Source organism: Talpa occidentalis, unplaced genomic scaffold (genome assembly GCF_014898055.3).
Source record: "Talpa occidentalis isolate TD23 unplaced genomic scaffold, MPIMG_talOcc4v2.1 talOcc4.7, whole genome shotgun sequence".
NCBI classification, from domain to species: Eukaryota; Metazoa; Chordata; class Mammalia; order Eulipotyphla; family Talpidae; genus Talpa; species Talpa occidentalis.
In genome coordinates, this window is record NW_023605083.1 from 101,727,242 (window position 1) to 101,749,804 (window position 22,563).

Genomic DNA, 22,563 nt, shown 5'->3' on the forward strand with positions numbered 1-22,563 from the left:
TAAGGAAAGGGCAGAGCCTTGCACCGGGGCAACACCGAGACAGTGAGAAGTGCATGGTCGCTACAGCCATCGATGCCCCCCTACCCTGTCCATGCTGTCACCAGTAGTGGGTCCTCCCACAGTGACGCCGTAGCTGGGGGAGGGAGGTAGGGAACTTTTGCTCTTCAAGGCCAGGAATTTTTTTGCCCGATTCCCTCCTGCACGAACCTGAACCGGAACCCAGCCGCTTGGCATTCTCAGCTCTGGTCAGGGAAGCGCAGAAGTTCCCTAAGTGGCTAATGCTGTACGGAAGAGACGCCCATCCAATATGGCCTCCCCCAATGCAAAGTGATAATGTGGATGCCGCCATCGTGTTCCTTAGTCTGGAGCTGCAGAGTGCCATGTTTGCTATTGGCGCGTGCCAGAAACGCTGACTAGTTGGATGTTCACAGCTTAGGCCTTGTGGCATCCGTAGTTCCGGCCTCACGGGGAGGTTCTGGAAACGGAAGTGGCGCAGGAAATTCCGTTTCTTCTTTCCAGGATAACTTTGAGCGCAAGAATCTGAACCAGTTGATAATGGTTGGGCTCTTGGGGTCTTGGAAGGGGATTGTATGCTCGCTGGTGGGGTGCTGTTAAGAGCTAGTCCTAGGGTGACCAGTTTATCTCCGCCAGAAATTCCAAACTGGAACCAAGAACACCACGCGAACCACGCAAATTGGAATTACTGATTCCCCTCCTGGATGGAAGTGTGTCTGGGGTTCACTGGTGCGACCCCTGCTCAGTGTAGGCTCAGTAAGGTTCACTGTCCCTAGTGACTCGGGTCTGTCATGTCAGTTAGTGGGATGTGGGGTCAGTAACGCGGCTCTGTGTACTCTATTGAGCGGGGATATGGGCTCTGTAGAATAGTAATGTTGCTTTATGGGCCTCAGTGATACAAGTCTGTGAGGTTAACGATGGTTTCTTTCAGTTCAGTAGTGAGCGCTCTGTGACTGTAATAACAGGTTGGTGAAATTTAGTGAGGAGGATCCACAGGTTCAATGATGAGCATCTGGTGAGGTCAGTGACAGAGACTGGGGGTTGGTCACTTATCAGGATCAGTTGGAAGGGATTCTGTTGATACCCTGGTCACAACTGGAGTTTTTAATGCTTATTAGTACAGCGTGTTCCTGTGCTATTCCCTTTAAATCATCCTCATTCACAATCACAGACCTATGAGCTTTTAGAAAGTTAGGGGCTTTTCCTGATTAGTGATTTGCAGCCTCCCTGCCTCTGTTCTGTAGTTGTCCTTGCAGAGCACCTGGGTCAGGCACTGTCCACTACTTTTAACCTCAGAAACATTACTTCATTTATTAGCGTCTACTAGTTTTTAATAGGTATTTTGCTATGTAAATGTCCAATATTTGTCTTTGTCATTCTTTTTGTACTTAGACATAATTCTTTTTTTTTAAGATTTATTTATGCATACAAGAACTGGGGTACAGGCCAGAGGTGCAGTGGGGTGAGAGGATTCACCAGAGACAGAGTGGGGAGTAGAACAGGCAGACAGACTGAAAACACTGCTGAGGGGAGCAGCGGGTGAGACAGGAGAGGTCTGCCACGCCATGTGGGTATCTCGCTGGGTAGCCAGGAATCAAACCTGTGCTGCAGAGGCTGAAGACAGCTTCACAGCACTGGGCTCAACCCCTGCACCACCAGGGAGGCCCTGCTAGCATTTTGAACTACCTTCCTTTTTTTGGTTTTTTAAGAAATGAACTTTAATTTTGTCATTTAACTTTTAATTTTAGAAGTTTGATTTATAGAAAGATAGTAGAGTTCCCATTACCCTATGCCCAGTTTACTCTCTTGGTAACATCTTACATTTATATGTACATTTTTCAAAACTAATGAACCAACATTGATACAATACTGTTAACTAAGCTTCACTTTATTTAGATCTCTAGTTCTTCCTCAAAGACCATTTTGTACTCATGGATCACATTCAAGATGTCACATTACATTTATTCTTTTTCTGCTTTGTCTCTGCTATTCTGAGTTCCTCAAACATCCCTTGATGATCTTGACAGTTTTAAACAATCAAGCACTTCGTAGACTGTCACTCAGTTTGGGTCTTTTTTTTTTTTTTATGGTTAGACTGGGGTTATAGGTTCTTGGAAGGAGCACAGCAGTGACTTCTTTGGAAGTCACAAATCAGTACACTCTCAATGTATGGGGAGTTAAGGTACATGTCCTTGAGGGAGAATATCTACATAAATTATTTTGAATTACATAAGAAATTTGTCTCTTCTGTATATATTCAACATTTATATCAGTATGGATCCATGGAAATAATACTGGTTGTTTTGGTTCATATTTTTCTGGCTTTGGCCAGTGGAAGTTCTTTCAGTTTGGCTTCAGTCTCTTTAACAAGCCCACATTATTTAAGGATACGGTTCATAGTTCTTATTGTACAAAAGACCTCTAAGATTTTTCTTCTTACAAAACTAAAGCTATTTCCATTGAACAGTTTTCTCATTTCTCCCTTTCCAGGACCCTCACAACCATCATCCTACTGTTTAAATAAGCTGACTACTCTAGGTGCTTCAGGTGAGTAGAATCATACAGTATTTGTTTTTTTGTAGCTGGCTTATTTCACTTAGCAGAGTATTTTCAAGGTTCATCCTTCTAAGATTGATTAATATTTCATTTTATATATACAAATCATTTTCTTTATCCATTCCTCAATGGACATTTGGCTGCTCCACCTCTTGGCTGTTGTGAATAATGTGGCAATGAACCTGGGCGTACATGTATCTCTTCAAGACCCTCCTTTCAATTTGTTTGGGTATTCACCTAGAAGTGGGATTGCTGGATGATACAGTAATTTTATTTTTAATTTCTTGAGGAATATCCATACTGTTTTCCATTGCAGCAGCACCATTTTACATTCCTATCAACAGTGCACAAGGCTTCCAATTTGCTCACTTCCTCATGAACACTTTTATTTTCTGTTTGGGCTCAATGCATTTGGTAGAGATGTACCATTCAGGTCTCTCCTTCAGAGAATCTGATATAAAAAGGTAGTTGGATGACAACTTCCTGCTACTGCACTTTCAGATCCACTAAGGTATTTGTGCCAAGACCACTCTACTTGGGCTGCTCCAAGTCAATGTCTGAACAGGACAGGGGTACAAAATTAGGTAATTTCTGCCCAACTCTTTCTAAAAGAATTCTTTCTAAAAGAATCCTTACTTGGTGGCTGGCTCTAACTGGCCTAACCAAGATTTTCTCAGAGTTGCCCTAAGTCTAGATTTCTTCTAATTAATCTTCCTTGTTTCTTTTTCCCTTTTCACAAGTATCAGTCCAAATCATAGTCTGAAGACTCTACCTGTGCCTGCTTCCTCTCCCCTTTACCCTTCATGTGTGTTTTCTTCAATAAATTCTTGCACTTTTAATTTTTGTCTTGACATTTGCTTCTTTGACATACAGGATTTTGGATTAGAGAAAGAAATTAGATGTTTAGTCCACTATCTTAACACAGAAGTCACTATTAAGCTTTTGCATTCTTTAACAATTTCACAATTCATCGCACTATGAGAGGATGAATTAACACCTAACACATTATCTGAGAGAAAGTTTTGTTTATTGTTCTGATTTACTAAAACTTAAACATTCCACCAAATAACTCAGGAAAATCCAAGTAGTGGAAAATATACAACAGATCTGTTCCTTTAAGAGGTCTCTTTAAAAAGGACACAGAAAATATGTATGTATACATACATATCTATACCATTTAAATTAGTTCTACTCTTTTCTATACTTAGGATTTTCAAGTATAGAATTGAATTTATAATGCTGAGGTAACAATGTATCCACTCCTCAACATGACTGCATAGGTATTTAAAGTGTGAAGATTAATATGAGGTCTCAAGTCACTTGATGAAACCATCTTACTTCAATTTAAACCAAAAGCAGAGTATCATACACGTATCCAAAGGGGTATTTCCAATGCATCTGTGTTTGTGTGTGTGTGTGAATCTCTGTAGTGGACAGGTACAAACCAAGTAAAGGTTGACTGAGCCACACTGAATATGTCAGAACTCTGCTGTTGTTGGTAATACAGAAACATACACGGTCTTTGTGTTCAAAGTCTTCATGGGGATTTCTTCAGTAATTTCTATAAGAGAAAGAAGAACTTTTTAAATTTCTGCCTATTATAGATGAGTGTTATTTATTTTGATGAATATTTTTTAAAAATTAATTATCTACATAGTAAGGAATTTGGTCTAAAAGAGCCCTGACCTTTATCCTAACTCCTGGGGGGACTCTAAGTCCTTGGGATTTCCTGAGTGATAGCTGTGTCTTTTGCTAGTCATGGTGGGTGCCTGACCATACTGATAGTTTAAGCTCACAAGATGACTCAGGGTAGATGGAGCCAGTAAGAGCATCAAGACCAACTGTATAATTTAGGGTAGTAGCTTTGGGTCACATAGTATCAGCTGAGACAGAGACCTACCATGTGGGCAATGAATCAATCATACCTACCTAGTCCAGCCTCAATAAGAACTTTGGACACAAAGGCTTAGTGAGTTTCCCTGGTTGGTAATACACTATACATGCTGTACAGCACAAACACACTGTACATACATGCTATTCATAAGTCATTGAGAAGACAAACTCTGTTTGGGTCTCTTCTGGGTGTACCCTATGTACCTCTCTCTGTGACTGCTTCTAGTTTTTGTCCTTTTCCTATAAAAAGCACAATAATGAGTATAATAGCTTTCAGTGAATTTTGTGAGTCTTGCTATCAAACCTGAGGGTGGTTTGGGGAAACCCTCTGAACTTGCATTTGGTGCCAGAGTCAAAGTGGTCTTGTGTAGACTCTCCCTCAAATAGCCTTGGACCCTAACTCTTCACAGTTGAGGTTAGACATCTTGGGCTGATTGCTGGAGGACTGTGTCCTCAATTTTACTAGCTCTGGGAACCGCCCAAGATGTCCTGAGACTCCTGACCAAACACCCATTTCCTGTGTCTATTAAAAAAGGCCTTAAACAATGCCAAGCCAGTAGTTCAGATTTGTGGCTTCTAAATATTACCTTCTTGTTATAGGAAGAATAGCCATTCCATTTCTGTTGATAAAAGAGTATGATAAGCCTATGACATCTTGTGATGCCAAAAAGCAAAATGTTACCAATGTTTGAAGGATTTAATTAATCTGAGTCACCATGGCTAAAGGTAAAAATTTGAGCATCCAAAAATAGAACACAAATAAAACCAATTAAAATATGTTAAAATATGAAATCTCAAAAAAAAAGATAAATTTTTAAAAAGTTCTTTGCCCTTCGTGGGGGCATTTTGCATCTAGCCACATCTGAATTCAAAGGGAAGGATATAAAATAATGGTATACTTCATTTAAATATATATATAAAAATATATATATATATTTTTAAAAAGTATTAGTTACAGTGAAAAAAAAAAAGAAATTTTCTCACCATCTGTTTGAGTCTCACTCAGAAATAGCTTCAACTTCCTGCTCCGAAGGCCAAATACCTTGGCTGCTTCACACAAAAGACCTTGGTAGGTGAGTCCATTCTGCCCAAGTGGGTTTTCTAGCAAGAGAGTGCTGACTGTTCCCATTAAACATTCTATAGAAGAAAGAAAACAGTGCATTTGCTCATGAGAGTTCACATTCCTAACATAGGTAGTACCTGCGGACAGCTATACAGGCAGAGTTGAATATTTGGGAAGCCAGAAATAGGTACAAAAGCAGAGTGGGACCACTAACTAAATATTCTGCACAGTCTTTTTTTTTTTTTTTCCCCAAGATTTATTTATTTATTTATACAAGCACTGGGTACAGTCAGACGCGTGGGAGGGTGAGGGAATTCACCAGAGCCAGAGCGGGGAGCAGAGCAGGCAGAAGGACCGAAGTACACTGCTGAGGGGAGCAGCAGGCGGCAGGACAGGTCTGCACGCCATGCGGGACCCTCCTCCGGTGGCCGGGGAGCAGCCGGGGATTGAACTGGCGCCGCAGAGGCTGTGGGCAGCTTCGCAACCCAGCACTCAACCGCTGCGCCACCGGGGAGGCCCTCTGCACAGTCTTTTACAGCCAAAGGGAGAAAGGGGACAGGGTAAAAGAAGCTTCAACTAATTTAGAAGTCCAGGGATGTGAGCAAGAGATATTCAGTAAAGAGTCAAATATTCAGTAAAAACTTAAATAACAAATGTATAGAATGAAGATCCCAAAATATCAAGAAAAATAAACATGAGATAATTTTGTTGGCCAAGGTATGGGTGTGTACCAGTTTTTACATTTTCCAGTAATAAGGCAATATTAAAAAGCTTTGGCACTTATACAATTCAATTCACTTAGATTTTATTTTCACCAAACCAACTTATCTAGTTTCCAGACCACATCAGATGGATGAGGGTATGTCTACATAAAATATGCCAAAAGAAATAAGCCTCTGTCTGCTCCATGTAGCATGGAGTCTACACTTAAATCACAACACTGAAGGCAACTTGAAAAATCCATGAAGTCAGAAAGGCTGAACATAAAAAGGAAAGCATAACACCCAGCATCCCATAACCTGCCTGCAGAATGTTCACAGCTGGGTATGTACGTACCTTGTGGGTCTGCATTCAGAAGCTGTAAGTTGATGTACTGACAAAGAAGATTAGTAGGGCTGTTGATCACAGAAGGAGCTGATCCTGCAGTCACGTAAAGTGTTTTTCCACTAAGACTCAGTAAGTTGGTTTGGTTTTGTAGTTCTAAAAATAACAAAGTATCATTCTTTCAGGGCAAGATACCTGAGAGCTTGTAATTCACGCTTTCCTATTTAGTTATAAAACTACCATAAATATTTACAGTAATGCTGACTAGAAGGGAATACAAAGGGTACTGGGCTTAGCACTATATCCACTCCCAAACCTGAATGTGCTACAGCGTATGCCATTCCTAAACTTCTAATAGCACATTGTTGCCAGCAAGGAGGAACCCAAAGATGCATAAGGTGACATTTCATCCGGTTTTAGGCAACAAGGTTAGCATGTTTTCAGCAATACAAGGGCCAGCTGAATGGATGATCTGCCATGTGTAGATACCCAAATCATAAGGGTGGGCTATGGTGGTTTTACTCTATGTTAACTTAGCTAAGCTAAAAGCATTTTGCAGAAATCTCTGCCTGGCCTGGATTTGGACCACAAGATTTGGGAGAGTTTAGTTACAAGCTTTGTTTGAAATATTAAAGTGGGGGGCCTCCCTGGTAGCACAAGGGGTTAAATCTCAGCACTATGAAGTTATTGGCAGCCACTGAAGCATGAGTTTGATCCCTGACCAGAGAGCTAACCCACGTGGCACAGCAGACCTCTCCTGTCTTGCCCATTGCTCCCTGCAGTAGGGTATTTCAGTGGATCCGCCTATTTTTTCCCCGTTCTGTCTCTGGTGAATCCTCTCACCCTACCCTGCACTCCCTTCCCTACACCTCTGGACTACACCCAGTTCTTGTATGCATAAATAGGTAAAATAATTTTTTTTTTTTTTTTTTTTAAGAAAGAACAATGTGGAGGCCCAGGCATCATTCAGCTTTTCATGGTTGTGCTGGATCAAGTGCAGCCAGCAGCCCACACCCATCCATAGACTTGGCCAATTTCTGGGCCAGAAACACTGAGCACTCACTGGCAAAGATACTTCTGCAAGTCAATGACTGTTGTTACTGGATGTGCACCCTTGCAGTTTTCTGCTTCTCATTGTGCAGTAACTTCAAGTAGAGTCCTGAACTGTCCACTGACTTATGCACCAGCTCTCCTTGGTGAATTCTGGTGAAATTTTTCTCAGACACTAACCACCTTCTTCCCGATCTATTTTCCTAGTTTCTCTCACATTACTGTTGCTTCCCTTATTCACCCCTAATTGATACAGTGGTAAATGGGTTTTCACACTGAGTTTATTAATTTATAATTAGGCAGAGAATTCCAGTTTCTATTATGCACTAGTACTAATATTTGATACAGTGAAATCTTTCTAGATTTTATCAATCTGGTGACATAAATTAAATAGTATCTGACTGGTTTTATCTTGTATTTTCCTGATTACTGTTGCTGTTCAGCAGTTTTCCCTTTATTTATTTTTTAAAGATTTATTTATTTATGCATACAAAAGCTGGCGTGTAAGCTAGAGGTGGGGTGGGGGGTGTGAGAGGATTCACCAGAGACAGAGTGGGGAGCAGAACAGGCAGACTGACTGAAATACACTGCTGAGGGGAGCAGTGGGTGAGACTGGAGAGGTCTGTTGTGCTATGTGGGTTAGCTCCCTGGCTGGGGATCGAACTTGTGCTGCATTGGCTGCCAACAGCTTCATAATGCTGAGACTTAACCCCTTGTGCCACTAGGAAGGGCCAGTTTTCCCTTTATTTACTGGCCATTTAAGCTATTAAAAAATTTAAGAAAATGAGCATTACATTTGGAAGGTGTTATTTTTCTACAGTTGCCATAATAAAATGTCACAAACTGGGCAGAACAACAGAAATTTATTGTCTCACGTTCTAGAAGAGAGAAGTCTAAAATTGTACTAGAGCCATGCTCCCTCTGAAACCTCTAGAGGAATCCTCCCTTTCCTCTTCCTAGCCCTCGAGGATGCTAGCAATTTATTAGTTACATAATTCCAATGCCTGACATCATTATTGCATGGCATTCTCCCTGTCTGTGTCTTCACATAGCCATCTTCATTTTTATAAAAAAAAAGATTTATTTATTTATGCATACAAGAGCTGGGGTACAGGCTAGAGGTTCAGGGGGTGAGAGGATTCACCAGAGACAGTGTGGGGAACAGAACAGGCAAACTGACTGAAATACACTGCTGAGGAGAGCAGTGGGCGAGACAGGAGAGGTCTGGGGCACCATGTGGGTAACTCCCTGGCCAGGGATCAAACTCATGCTGTAGAGGCTGCGGACAGCTTCACAGTGTTGTGCTTAACCCCTTGCACCACCAAGGAGGCCCAACATAGCCATATTCTTAAAAAAGTATGATACCAGTCACACTGGAGTTCACCCTACTGCAGTATGACCTCAGGTTTACTAATATATCTGCATTTGCATTTATATTCTATTTCCAGAGAAAGCCATAATCTGAGATACTGGGTGCTACACTTAAACATATGTCTTTTGTGGGTTGGGAGGGGAAGGATGGTCAAAATTCAACTCATAATAGTGGGAGATAATGACTTAAAATTCTTCAGAATTTTACGTAGGCTTCTCTTAATGAGAATCAGGATTTAGCAAGATGCAGGAACAATATTTAATAAAGTTAATATTCACTAGGGAAGTATATGAAGTATAGAATTTACCACGTAGCTAATAGGTAAGGGGACAGGATTAGAACCTCATCTTTTAGTAAATTCATGTTCTTTCACAGCCGTATCACACAATAAGGAGGCACAGAGACACTGAAGGCAGGCACTGCTCAAGAGACCAGTCCTGACTCAAGTCAAAAAAGGCAAAGATCATGGCAGCAAATTAAGATCTTTACCCATCCACCTCATGTCAAAACTATATGGATATATTTCAACTTTCCACATACCTGTTTCCCCATGAAAGATCGCCAACTCTGTATTTCTTATACCAAAAATGCTAGTAACAACACTCTTCAGTTTTAAAAGGTCCAACCTATTGTCACCTTTTGGATTTTCCAGAAGCAACACTCCACCTAAAAAGCCACAAAAATAAGTAACATTAAAAAAAAGGTAAATTTCGGGGCCTCCCCAGTGGCGCAGTGGTTGAGCGCAGGGTTGTGAAGCTGCCCATAGCCTCTGCAGCGCCAGTTCGATCCCCGGCCACCGAGTGAGGGTCCCACGTGGCACATAGACCTCTCCTGCCACCTGCTGCTCCCCTCAACAGTGTGTTTCATCAGTCTGCCTGCTCTGCTCTCCACTCTGACTCTGGTGAATTCTCTTACCCTCCCACGCTTCTAACTGTACCCAGTGCTTGTATAAATAAATAAATCTTTAAAAATAAAATAAAATTAAATTAAATTTAAAAAAAGGTAGATTTGAATGAAAAGCCAAAGGGATACAAGGAGACTCATTATTTACTTTCTGTTTTTTTTAAGCATACACTCTACGCAATCTTAGAATGTGCTTTGGCAATTTTTGGCAGACATGTTCCAGGAAAGAAACTATCAGGTACTAACTTTCATCTTTATAACCTTTATTTTTAATTTATATACATATTTTTTTAGAATGCACTGTTCATTATAATCCTTTTTTTATAAAGATTTACTTATTTATGCATATAAGAACTGGGGTGTAAGCCAAAGGTGTGGGGGGGTGAGAGGATTCACCAGAGAAAGTGGGGAGCAGAACAGACAGATCCACTGAAATACACTGCCGGGGGGAGCAGCTGGGCAAGGCAGGAGAGGTCTGCTGCACCATATGGGTTGCTCCCTGGCCGGCCAGGATCGAACTCATGCTGCAGTGGCTGGCAAAAGCTTGATAGTGCTGTCCTTAACCCCTGCGCCACCATGGAGGCCCTTATTTTATATTTTCACCTTCATTATGATATTTATGAATCCCAAGGACTCAGACTGGCTTAAAATACTATTTTATCATTATTTTATTTTATTTTACGGATTTATTTATTTATACAAGAACTGGGGTATAGGCCAGATGCGCTGGAGGGTGAGAGGATTCACCAGAGACAGAGTGGGCAACAGAACAGGCAGAATGACGAAATACACTGCTGAGGGGAGCAGCGGGCGAGACAGGAGAGGTCTGCCGCACCATGTGGGACCCTCGCCTGCCATCTAGGACCAAACCGATGCTGCAGAGGCTGCAGACAGCTTCACAGTGTGGTGCTCAACCACCTGCGCCACCAGGGGACGCCCTATCATTATTTTAAAAATGTTCTCAAGTGGCCCTCAATGTTGATTGATCCTCTATTTTAGATCCAATTACAGATGTTTACTTTATTGATTTATTTAAATATTTTAAGATAACTTCAGAACGACATGCAGTTATACAAAATAATAGAGATATCCATGAGCCCCCTACCCAGTTTGCACCACAACTAAGATACTGCCCCTGACACAGCAAAGTACAGAATAACTTCACTGCCATAAGAAAGCCTTGCATTGCCCTTCCTGCCCCTACTTTCTACTTAATATTACATAATGGAAACATATAGTATATGATTTTTAGGGATTGAATATTTTCACTCAGAATAAATATGTAAAGATTCACCCAGGCAGTCATGTTAATCAACAATTCATTCCTTTGTATTGCTGAGTGGCATGAGCACGGTGTTCTGCTGTTAAGCCCATACCCTGAGTCTTTGTATTTTATAGTGCTAAGATTTTCATTTGATTCTTCATATCTTCTGTTTTTTTGTGCAGGCTTTCTATTTTTAATTGGTTTTGACTGTAATTGATGTATGAAGCACTTTTGCTATGGATGCTTTAAATTCTCAGATAATTTTAACAAGTCTGTCATCCTGGTGTTCACATGTATTGGCTGTTTTTTCATTTAGTTCAAGTTCCTACCAGTTCTTGATATGATGAGTCTTTTTCAAATAAAACCTGGACATGGGCCTCCCTAGTGGTGCAAGCAGTTAAGCACAGCCTCTGTAGCACGAGTTCGATCCCCAGATGGCCAGGGAGCTAACCCACATGGTGCAGCAGACCTCTCCTGTCTCACCTGCTGCTCCCCTCAGCAGTGTATTTCAGTCAGTCTGCCTGTTCTGTTCCTCACTCTGTCTCTGGTGAGTCCTCTCACTGCCCTCCACACTCCGCACCTCTGGCCTGTACCCCAGTTCTCGTATACATAAATAAATCTTTAAAAATAAACAAACAAACAAATAAATAAATAAAACCTGGACATATTTAGGTATTATGAAATTCTGGTTCCTATCTAAACCCTGTATTTTAGCTGACTTTGTTTGATGTCACTGGTAGGGGAAGGAGCACTGCTTCATTAATTCCTGTTGGGAGAAATTGGGGTTCTTATTCACCTTCCACTGGTACTGAAGTCAAGACTCCTTATTACTGCTGGAGGGATGAGGAGAAGTTCCCACTATCCTCTATGCCTCTGTTGGTATCTCCCTGGTTTTGAACAACAGAGTGAGGAACAGAACAGGCAGACTGACTGAAATACACTGCTGAGGGGAGCAGCAGGTGAGACAGGAGAGGTCTGCTGCACCATGTGGGTTAGCTCCCTGGCCATCTGGGGATCGAACTCGTGCTACAGAGGCTGTGCTTAACTGCTTGCACCACCAGGGCACCACCAGGTGCCTCAATATTGCTTCCACGTGGTCTATAATGACACCTCTTGGGGTGGTGGGGTAGTGCTGGGCAGTGGTGGCAAGGATAGATGCCCTTGTGTTGCCTAAAAGAATGGTAGTCCAAGCTCTCCAGGTGGTCTATATGGACGCTACTAGGGAGAAAAGATCATTACCACCTATGCAGGGTGAAAAGTCCCAGCTTACTACTTGGCCTTCTCTGACACAGCCATGGTAGCAAGGGCTTGAGACTCCTCAATCTGTTCAAGGTGAAAGTGTAGGATCCCCAGCTGGCCTTTGCTGGTGTAAATGGCAGCGGGGCTCTAGTTTCTTTTGTTGTGTTTGGATGGAGTAAGATAGTTAATGTTTAAAAGTTTTCAGTCTTCTTGGCTGTTCCCTCTGATCCTGTCTAGAAAGAGCAGGATTGTGTTGGCGAAATTTTGTTTGTGTTTTTTGGTATTTTCGGGTTTTTGGCTTCTTCAGCTCCAAGGCAAAAAGATCCAGGGAACTTACATGTATTTTATTGGTTGGTACTATGAACTTTAACTGCTTTGTCTTTTCCCCTTCAGCTTGGAGTCTACTAATGTTTGCTTTTATATATAATACACTTTGTGGGAGGAATAGAGAATCATATATAATTCTCCATCTTCTAGAAGTGTAAGTCCAATCATTTATTTTTGTGGATTCATTTTCAGGATAATTAAAAGTTATCTTATTTTATCAATTTTTTTAATAGCCTTAAAGACATTTGTAAGTTTAACTTAAATTGAAAAAATAAAAAAAAGAATACGACAAACCATTTATTCTTACCTTGCTCTCTGCCATTTGTACAAATGTTAAGATTGACATATGCGCAAGCAGGGCCAGGTATGGATGATCCTCTGGTGAGTGTAATTTCCAGGTCTGATCCCTTTAACTGAGCACATGAGAATATATGATTGAATAAATGCAGCATCTGACCAGTGTCATGAACTAACACAGCAACTATTTCTTCTCAATGAAAACAAAAGTGTTACACAGTTTGAAGAACACATTCAATCTCATCACTAAAACAGTCAAGAGCTATGATTTTTTTTTTTTCCTATTATTGTGTTCTTTAAAAGATTTAAGTCAAGGGCCTCCCTGGTGGCAGAGGGGTTAAGTCTCAGCGCTATCAAGCAATCAATGCTGTGGCCTGAGTTTGATCCCCAGCCAGGGAGCTGACCCACATGGTGCAGCAGTCCTCTCCAGTCTTGCCCACTGCTCCCCTTAGCAATGTATTTCAGTGGATCCACCTGTTCTGTTCACCACTCTGTCTCTGGTGAATATTCTCACCTCTGTACCTCTGGCCTATACCCCAGTTCTTGTATGCATAAATAAATAAAAATAAATTTTTAAATAAATAGATAAAGAAGGTCTATATGACACCTGATCTCCTGTCTACCTTCCCCTGTCAGATCTCCTGTCTGATCTCCTATCTACCTTCCTCCTGTTTTCCCCATGAAAAATGATGTGAGAGCATTTCTACCTTTTTTCACTCCCTTGCTCCTTTCTGAACATTCTCTCTCTGATACTATCCAATACTGTCCAGAGCAGTCTTTTAGAACTGACACTACTATGTCAATCTTTCCTGGGGGACAGAATATCAAGATGTAACTACATCATATTAACACAAAACTTAATCCTAAATGTTTTAATAGTTAAACAGAACTCAGAACTTACCTGCATTTTTTCTTGAATAAGAATTTTATCTGAAGTAGGAACTGGATATGGTTTCAAGGGAGCCTTTATGGTGGCAAATATGAACTCTGTGTGGCTTTCGATAACATTATTCAGATACTTTCCTTCAGACTTTGCTTTATAATAAACTGTTACTTCATCAGTTGGAACCAGATTGCACTGAAAGTACATACAGAAACATTGAAAAGGAGAGCACATTTTGAAAATCAAAACATTAAGTTGATGCCGCATGAGAGCTGTTGCTCCTATGCTGAAAGGGTACAGCATCCTGCCCATTCCTCTTCTGGACAAAGGAATAAATGAGAGAAAATCCACTTACAAAGCTCTGAACCGTGAGAGCTCACACACACTCCATTACTATTGCAGTGGCTTCATCAGATTCTGAACTATAAAGTTCTAGACACCTGGCCTGAGGAAGAGGAGCTGCTCCCTGCCTGTCTCACCTGATGGGAGGAGGCAATGACTCAGTGCACCTGCCTGACTCCCACTTTCCTAATGAGGAAAAGCCACTTATCCAGATACAATAACCTCTCTCCGAGGTAGGTGCTCTGCCCCAGAGATGTCATCTCTGATTAGTTTCTGCAGTTGAGGGCTGTCTTTCCTGAAGATAATTTTATGGAAGTCCTTGAAAATTGAAAAAAGAAGACAAGGGGCATATAATATGTGAAAGGTCCTGATCAGGGAAAGAAAAAGGACTGCTCCCAGCCTGGGAGTAACAATTAGGGAGGGCAAGGGACTCTCCTACAGAGTAAATCTGAATGGGCCATAGATCAGTGTCTACTTATCATTAATTGATTACTATCTTTATATTATATGCCTCTCCAGTCCACCCCAAAAACTAAAATGAAAAACAAAAAACCAAAAGACAAAAAAAGTCAAAAACAGTAACTATCCCTTATTTGACAAACTAACCTTTTTGCGAAGTTTCTGGATGCGATTGATAACTTCCCGAGCCATTCCTTCATCCACCATTGACTGGTCAGGAGAGATGTCTAAAAGAACCAAAGCCTACAGGAATGAACCATGAACACCATGACAATCAAATAAGGAAAAATGATTCTTATAAATTCAGGGAAATACTATTGAAAAGTAAATCTTGTGATATTATTTATTCATTGAACTGAGCAAAGTACAAAGTTAATACAGTTTCTTTACAGTTGGTCCTTTGTGATAAGTGATTCCTTCCTCTCTGGAGGGGTGTGCATACAGAAGAAAGTCCTGAAATCAGTTTGTGAGTCTCCCACGTGACTCAGCTTTTCAGCTATCAAATAAATAATACCAATTCTCCTAAGGTATAAGATCAATGACCGCAGTGCCCTTATAGGAGCACAACTTTCCATATCACAAAAGAGGGAGGGGATCAAAGGTCTCCATATGGCCATGTCTATTACTTTCTTAAACCATGTCTCTATCCTGTTTTGTCAATGTGATTCAAGACAGCATTCCTATGAAAGATCACAAAATGTTCAATGTGATTTAGTTTAAACTGCCTCTTTTTGTCAACCTTGACAAAAAGTTATCAATCGCATCTTTCTACCTCACTGGATATGTTACATGCTATCTACCAGGAGAAGTCTGTAAGAGCAGGGAGAGAAATGCCTGACCTATCACAAGGAAAAGCACTGAACCTAAAATCCAAAGCCACCTGCATGTCCCCTTCAAGGAACACTCTGTAACCATCCCTACCTCCAGCCTAGACTTTAGAGATGATCCCCTGTCTGTGCTTATTTCTACTTATCATACAGAATAATAAGAACTGTTTTACTTTTCTTTCTCCATGACTAGCTTATTCCTTGAAGGGTGGAGTTACGTTATTCATTTTTGTATGACCCCATACTTAGGATATAAAGAAGTTACAAAATATCTACCTATAGGGCCTCTCTGGGGGAGCAGGGGGTTAAGCACCACACTATGAGGAAATCCAGCAGTCTCTGTAGTGTGAGTTTGATCCCCGGCCGGCCAGGGAGCTACCCACATGGTGAGGCAGACCTCTCCTGTCTCGCCTGCTGCTCCCCTCAGTGGTGTGTTTCGGTCAGTCTGCCTGTTCTGTTCCCCACTCTGTCTCTGGTGGATCCTCTCACCCACCACAACTCTGGCCTGTACCCCAGCTCTTGTATGCATAAACAAATCTATAAAACAACAACAACAACAAAATATATATTTATTAAGGGAACGTCTATGTTAAGGGCACATAATAAAAGAGTTTAAGTGAATAACTGATTTCTTTTATCCTGATACAAACTGTCAAAACCATCTGGAAGGACAAAATACTCCCTTCTTTCATGTTCTTATCTTTTGGTAAAGAAATGTTATAGGGAACAGAAAAATACCTGTGCATCTGAGTGTGCTTCAAACTGCGCAGTCCCACCTACTGCCTGATCAAAGGTGTACATGAGGCGGATATCCTCTCCATGTAATTCATGACCTTCCACAATGATGCTCCCTATTAGAAAAGCAATTGTCACTGTTACTCAATCATCAATCAGTCCCTCTTCCTCAAGTCACCATGCTACCAGTATATGGAACCACTTTTTGACAGAAACTTCACAGCATCCAGATACAGAGACTTCAAGAGATTATTTTCTCCCATCTCACAATGCAGCCAAAGGGATGTGACAAACTCTTTGGACTGTACCATGCTGCCTTGTCAAAGACAGTCAAATCACCACCAACATCCACGTTTTATATAAACTCCCAGTTCTAGGAGGTAATGACTCCCCACCGTAAACAGGAATGTGATACAATGAAGAAAGCACAGTTTTAGAGTTGAATCAAACTTCAACCTGGCACTCATTGGTTGCCTGACTCTGTCAATAGGATGTAGTGAGGTTACATGGGAAGTGTGAAATTCCAACCCTCATGCCTGTGAACGATAGGCAGAATGTATAAATAATTGAGGGTGAGTAGTTCCACCTTCAGGGAAGCAGCAGTCAGTCAAAATGATCATCTCGGATAAAGAGTGCTGGCTGTCATTTTCACCTTATGTCACTACTCTGAAACTATCTTCTTTCCACCAGTGCAGAACAGCTATTCATAACTACAGTGTAGTTAGGTTTTTATTTTCAAATGAGGATTGTTCCAGAAATTTCTGAGGTTTTGGCTATCTGGTGAAAAACATTTGCCAAAGATTTTATTAATTTATCAGATTAATGTAGTAATGACTTAATTTTTAGTTACCATCCCCTTAGATTTTGTAAATTTTATCTAAAAATCTGGAGAATCTTAGGGACATACTCCTCAGTTTCCAAAACCACTCACCTGATTTCTGAGCCTCTGTCTCTCCTCAAGGCCCCAGTTTGTGATGTCTAATTTCAGAGGGAGCCCTAACAATCAATACCTTGTGCCCTACAATAACCAGAGAATGAAGCAGCCACAGTAAGCCAAACATGATTCTAATCATGGACTGCTAAAACCGCTTGACACCTGAAACAGTTATACAAAGAAGAGGAGAGGAGCTGAGTCACTTTTCTAACTTCCTTATGCTATCCTATACTTTTCCCTCAGAGCACTTGTTCACCTTCAATATCTGGCCGTACAGCGAGATAAGAACAATGTCTGCCTCATCCAACTCAATTCCCAATGCCAGCCAAACAGAAGGGCTTTGAAAAATATCCACTGTTGGAGCACTCACCACTCTCCTGGAACCGTTCCAGCTCCTCACTGCTCAGCTGCTTGATGGAGGTCATCACTGCCTTGAAGGCTCCCTTCAGGCGCTTCCCTAGGACCATGTGATCGGGCTCTGCCCTCAGACGAATGCCATACTTGTTTTTATCCGTAGATAATGTAACTTTTCGAACATTCAATTCCTATAGTTTTCAGACAAAATGAAACAAAAACAAAGATCCACAAATTCACATATTTGACTGTGAATGAATAAAATGTGATATATCATACGATGGACAATTACTTAGCAATATACAGGAATAAAGCACTAACACATGCTATAATATGAATGACCACTAATGCTAAGTGACAGATGTAAGATACAAAAGACCATCTATGAACTGTCCAAAGTTGGGACACTCAGAGACAGAAAATAGATTACTGGTTGTCAGGGCATGGTAGGACCTTGAGAGGAAAATGTATGTGAATGCTAACGGACACTGGGTTTCTTTTTAATAAAAATTTTACAAGTTTGACAATGAAAATGATATAAAATTGTGGTGATGGTTGCACAACTCTAAAATAGTGAAAATCACTGAAATCTATGTTATGAAAAATACTTCCTTGTCAAGATCAAACAACACAGTTGAGCATAACTTACCGAAAAAGAAATTAGAAATATAAAAGAATTAGAAATATAAACTTTATCTTTTAGTACTGAGTACTTCTGCTTAACCAATTTCAGAGCACCATAAAACTACTGATTAGACAGAAGAACCAGTTAATCATAACATTTCATGCCTCCATCATACTAGTTAAGGATTACTAATACAGCAAGAAATATTGATGGCACAGCAGAAAATATGAAAATGAAATTTCATGAAACTGTTGATTAAAGCAAATGGTAGGGAAATGCCTAGTTTTGCCATTATACCCAACAGTATTATTGATCTCATTATAGTGATTAAGATAGTCTGCTTAAATTTATTTATTTATTTATTCATTTTTTAAAGATTTATTTATTTATTTATACAAGCACTGGGTACAGTCAGAAGCACGGGAGGGTGAGAGAATTCACCAGAGCCAGAGCGGGGAGCAGAGCAGGCAGAAAGACTGAAGTACACTGCTGAGGGGAGCAGCGGGTGGCAGGAGAGGTCTGTGCGCCATGTGGGACCCTCCTCTGTAGGCTGGGGAGCAGCCGGAGATCGACCTGGCGCTGCAGAGTCTGCGGGCAGGTTAGCAACCCAGCGCTCAACCGCTGTGCCACCGGGGAGGCCCTTATTTTTTTTAAAGATTTATTTATTCATGCATACACGAACTGGGGTACAGGACAGATGTGTGGGAGGGTGAGAGGATTCACCAGAGACAGAGAGGGGAACAGAACAGGCAGTCTGACTGAAATACACTGCTGAGGGAAGCAGCAAGCAAGATAGGAGAGGTCTGCCACACCATGTGGGTATCTCCCTGGCCAGCGGGGATTGAACCCGTGCTGCAGAGGTTGTGGACAGCTTCACAGAGCTGCGCTCAACCACTTGCACCACCGGGGAGGCCCAAATTTATTTTACTTTTACCTATATCTGCAGTAAGCATTAATGATCAAATTTGTGATCTAACTTTTTAGTTTTTAATATTTTCCTGCAATTCTCAAGCAAGTCAAAAGTAAATATACAAATTAATATTTTCTGCAATGATAGAAGTATAGAAGTAAACATTACCTATGAAGGGATAAACATTACAATGACATATTTAATTTCATAATAGAGAATAAAATAAAGCTTTCTGGGAAGACAACTGTCATTGTAGTTTAAACTTATGATCCCAAAACTCCAACTTAAATTTTTAACAGGCGAATAATCAAGTAAATGACAATGTGGTGAGAAAGTGAATACAAGGCAGCTGAGAAGAATAAAGTAGATCTTTATATTTGACACAGATGTCCTTTTAAGATACACCATAACGTGAAAAAGCAAGTTAAAAATCACATACATGATCCTCTTTGTGCACCAATAAAACCAGTGGTGTGTACATGTTTGTATACGTGTGTAAAATGCTAAAAACGTTTTGCACATTATACCAAGACATACCCCAGTGAACATCCCCAGGAGGGGTTGACCAGATGCAAAGGGACACATCTTAAACTCAATGCTAGTGCTGGAGCAGGATACATTCAATGTGTGCAGTATACATTCAATGTGTGTTCACCTGATGTATAATTTTAAGGAAAAAAAAATGTGTGTGTGTGTGTGTGTGTGTATATATATATATATATATATATATATTTAACTACCGAGAAGTATTTTGGGGAAGAGAAGTAGATGAAGGTAAAATGATTCAACTCAAAATAAATAATCCAATTAAGTCACAAAAATGCACTGATCTTGACTTTTTTTTTAAAGGAGTCATTATTACAAAAATTCATCATCTTCTCAAGGAAAGATGTGTTTGGACCAAAACAGACAGATCACCTGTCTTACCTCAGTGATATACTTCTCCAAAGACTTGATATCATTAAGTGCTTCTGGATCTTGATGGATAACCACAATTTCTTTCAAAGGATACTAGGGGGAAAAGATGAGAGACAGATCACTAAGCACCAGTCCTCTACACTGCAGGAAAATGGAGTGAGTTTTATTCTAAATGCCAAGCTCCAGATTAATAAGGTTCACCTAGTTCTAGGTTATTCACACCATTATTACAGAAAAGAAAAAAAGTATTCCATTTCTAGATGCTCTCTACATAAGAAAATACTCTAAAGATATAATTATGATGTTTGAACAATATAAAATAAAAGTAAAATTTTGAACCTTTATTGGAATAGTTTTGCGGTCTCGAATCACTCGCCCAAGTTCAATCACAGACTGCATTCTGGACACTGCATTTTCTGTCTTCTTGTCAATTAACTCCTCTCTGATTGATGAAGATGGAATATACAAGAAATTAGATTTGAAAGGAGAAAACACCGAACAATAGGCATACAATCTGGATTTGAGAGGAAAGGGGTCAGCTGAGGGATATGATATTGTGGGTATGAACACAGTAGTGCATGCCTGCCTTGGGGACACAAGGCAAGAAGCAGGCAGCAAGCCTGGATCTGCTGTGATGGCCCACATTCCATTAATGCAACCCCAATGAACCTATCCCTACCTCACCTGCAACAGCATCTCTCTTATCCATTCTGCAACCTGAGTAGCAGCTGAGGTAGATGGCAGTATCCAGAGGGGCTAGAGCAAGGAGCTAGGCCCCCACATGAACTGGGGGCAGCTCGCCTTCCCAAAGCTTCCATGTATTTGATTCTTACCGAACATGGGGCAACATGAGGTAGTGAATGCTGAGTGTGTCCTTGTCTTGGACAGAGACAGGGTCAATCAGCATCTTTAGATTCTGGTACATCAGTTCCGTGAGAAAAGGTGTATAGGGTGCCTGTATGAGGACAGAAGACATCATATCTCTTATGTGTACTCATTTACTATCTATTAAGATTGAAAAATAGTGATTAAACATATTAAAGAAGGAGCAAATAATATGCACTGCAGTGGACATGAGATTATCACTTAGCATGTGCCAGGAAATAAAAGGAACTCATTTGAATTTGGTGAGATGGACACCTATGAAGTACAGTGAAAGAGGTGCAGCCAGGACTCAAAATATCCTGGAGAAAATATACAATAGAACTGGAGACCCTGACTATATGCCAGTCAAATAAATATGCAGAGGACTGAATATTCTGACCTCAGAAACCTCATCTGCAAGCTGGGGAATCTACCTGCTTCAGAGGGTAAAGCATATGCCTGGTACAAAACATGCATATTCAGGAGATAAACAGAAGGCTTAAAGCATTACAGTGGAGTCACAGAGCCAGATAGCATACAGGGGATTAAAACTGGATTTTCTGGGCCTCCCTGGTGGCACAAGGGATTAGGTCTCAGCACTATTAACTACCTGCAGTCACTATAGCATGAGTTCGATCCCAGGCTAGGGAGCTAACCCACATGGTGCAGCAGACCTCTCCTATCTTGCTCACTGCTCCCCTCAGCAGTGTATTTCAGTAGATCCACCTGTTCTGCTCCCTACTCTGTATATGGTGAATCCTCTCACCCCACACCTCTGGCCTATACCCCAGTTCTTGTATGTATAAATAACTAAATCTTTAAACAAATAAAACTGGATTTTTTGCTTCTGTATCGTTTAATATTTCAACTGGAAGAAACATGTTTCAAATAAAATACTGTTTGGGATATAAACCTGCCTGGTTAAATAACTACATAAAATTATAACTTTATTATTTAAAGGGGACTGTGGCAATTTGGTTTAGATATAAAATCTGGACCTAAAAAGTACTCCCAGTAACAAAGGGAAAGATCCCATCTTTTGAAGTTCATGTTTCTTGGCCATTACTTGACATATCATAGCTAACAAGATATCTGAAAAGGAACTTGAGATCTAATTTGCTTTAAGATTTCTATTTCTACTTCTTGGGTAACAAGTACAGACAGAGGAGGATGCTACAGCAGAAAAGCACTGCAAACAGCCAACTGGGCTAAAATCTCACCATAAGTCTGCACAGAGAAAGAAGAACACTAAACAAGGTCTCCAGGGCCATTACACAATCCTCCACCCCGTTTTCGCCCTAGAAATGAAAAAGGAACATTGAACTGTTAGAAGCGTTTATCATAAAATCAATTAAGTAGTTCCTAAAAGCAGTTTATTAAAGAGAGCACACAGTGCACACAGGACAGATGGAACAGGGACAAAGAGTCATGACCACAGGTGGTCTGGGCTTGGTGCAAGAGGCTAGGACGGGATCCCCTACTCTCCCCAACACTGAGGTATGCTGAGAGTGGCTCTTCAACTACACAGATATGGACCAAAGGACCAAAAGGCTGTGGGTGGGATTCACAGGCAACAAAAAGAAATTGTCACTAATTACTGATTTTTCAAATAAAGTATATACCATGTATTTAAAAATTAATTATACTTATTGTAGGGAAAAAAAATGAAAACCAACCCTAATTAAGATA

The 22,563-nt window shown here is 40.7% G+C and overlaps 1 protein-coding gene and 1 long non-coding RNA gene across 6 annotated transcripts in view; one reads left to right on the plus strand and one right to left on the minus strand.

The window, feature by feature from the left end:
- The first annotated feature begins 456 nt into the window (after positions 1-456).
- Positions 457-20,340, plus strand: LOC129144922 (uncharacterized). Of its 5 annotated transcripts, XR_008549739.1 has the most exons (6): positions 457-558; positions 2,506-2,562; positions 10,062-10,134; positions 12,793-12,880; positions 14,309-14,481; positions 17,447-18,100. It is a non-coding gene; the product is annotated as an uncharacterized LOC129144922 (long non-coding RNA). The 5 variants fall into 5 exon arrangements; XR_008549741.1 differs by lacking the exons at positions 14,309-14,481; positions 17,447-18,100 and adding an exon at positions 19,942-20,340; XR_008549742.1 differs by lacking the exon at positions 14,309-14,481.
- Positions 1,690-22,563, minus strand: part of IARS1 (isoleucyl-tRNA synthetase 1) — a 61,208-nt gene continuing 40,334 nt past the window's right edge. Inside the window, exons 22-34 of the mRNA XM_037494881.2 lie at positions 22,095-22,172; positions 20,844-20,965; positions 20,350-20,452; positions 20,020-20,103; positions 17,574-17,748; positions 16,273-16,385; positions 14,855-14,950; positions 13,925-14,101; positions 13,034-13,139; positions 9,534-9,659; positions 6,584-6,727; positions 5,449-5,601; positions 1,690-4,132 (exon numbers count right to left, since the gene is read on the minus strand). Coding sequence (XP_037350778.1) covers positions 4,050-4,132; positions 5,449-5,601; positions 6,584-6,727; positions 9,534-9,659; positions 13,034-13,139; positions 13,925-14,101; positions 14,855-14,950; positions 16,273-16,385; positions 17,574-17,748; positions 20,020-20,103; positions 20,350-20,452; positions 20,844-20,965; positions 22,095-22,172 — 1,560 coding nt within the window. The 3' untranslated portion in view covers positions 1,690-4,049. The remainder of the gene's footprint in view (positions 4,133-5,448; positions 5,602-6,583; positions 6,728-9,533; positions 9,660-13,033; positions 13,140-13,924; positions 14,102-14,854; positions 14,951-16,272; positions 16,386-17,573; positions 17,749-20,019; positions 20,104-20,349; positions 20,453-20,843; positions 20,966-22,094; positions 22,173-22,563) is intronic.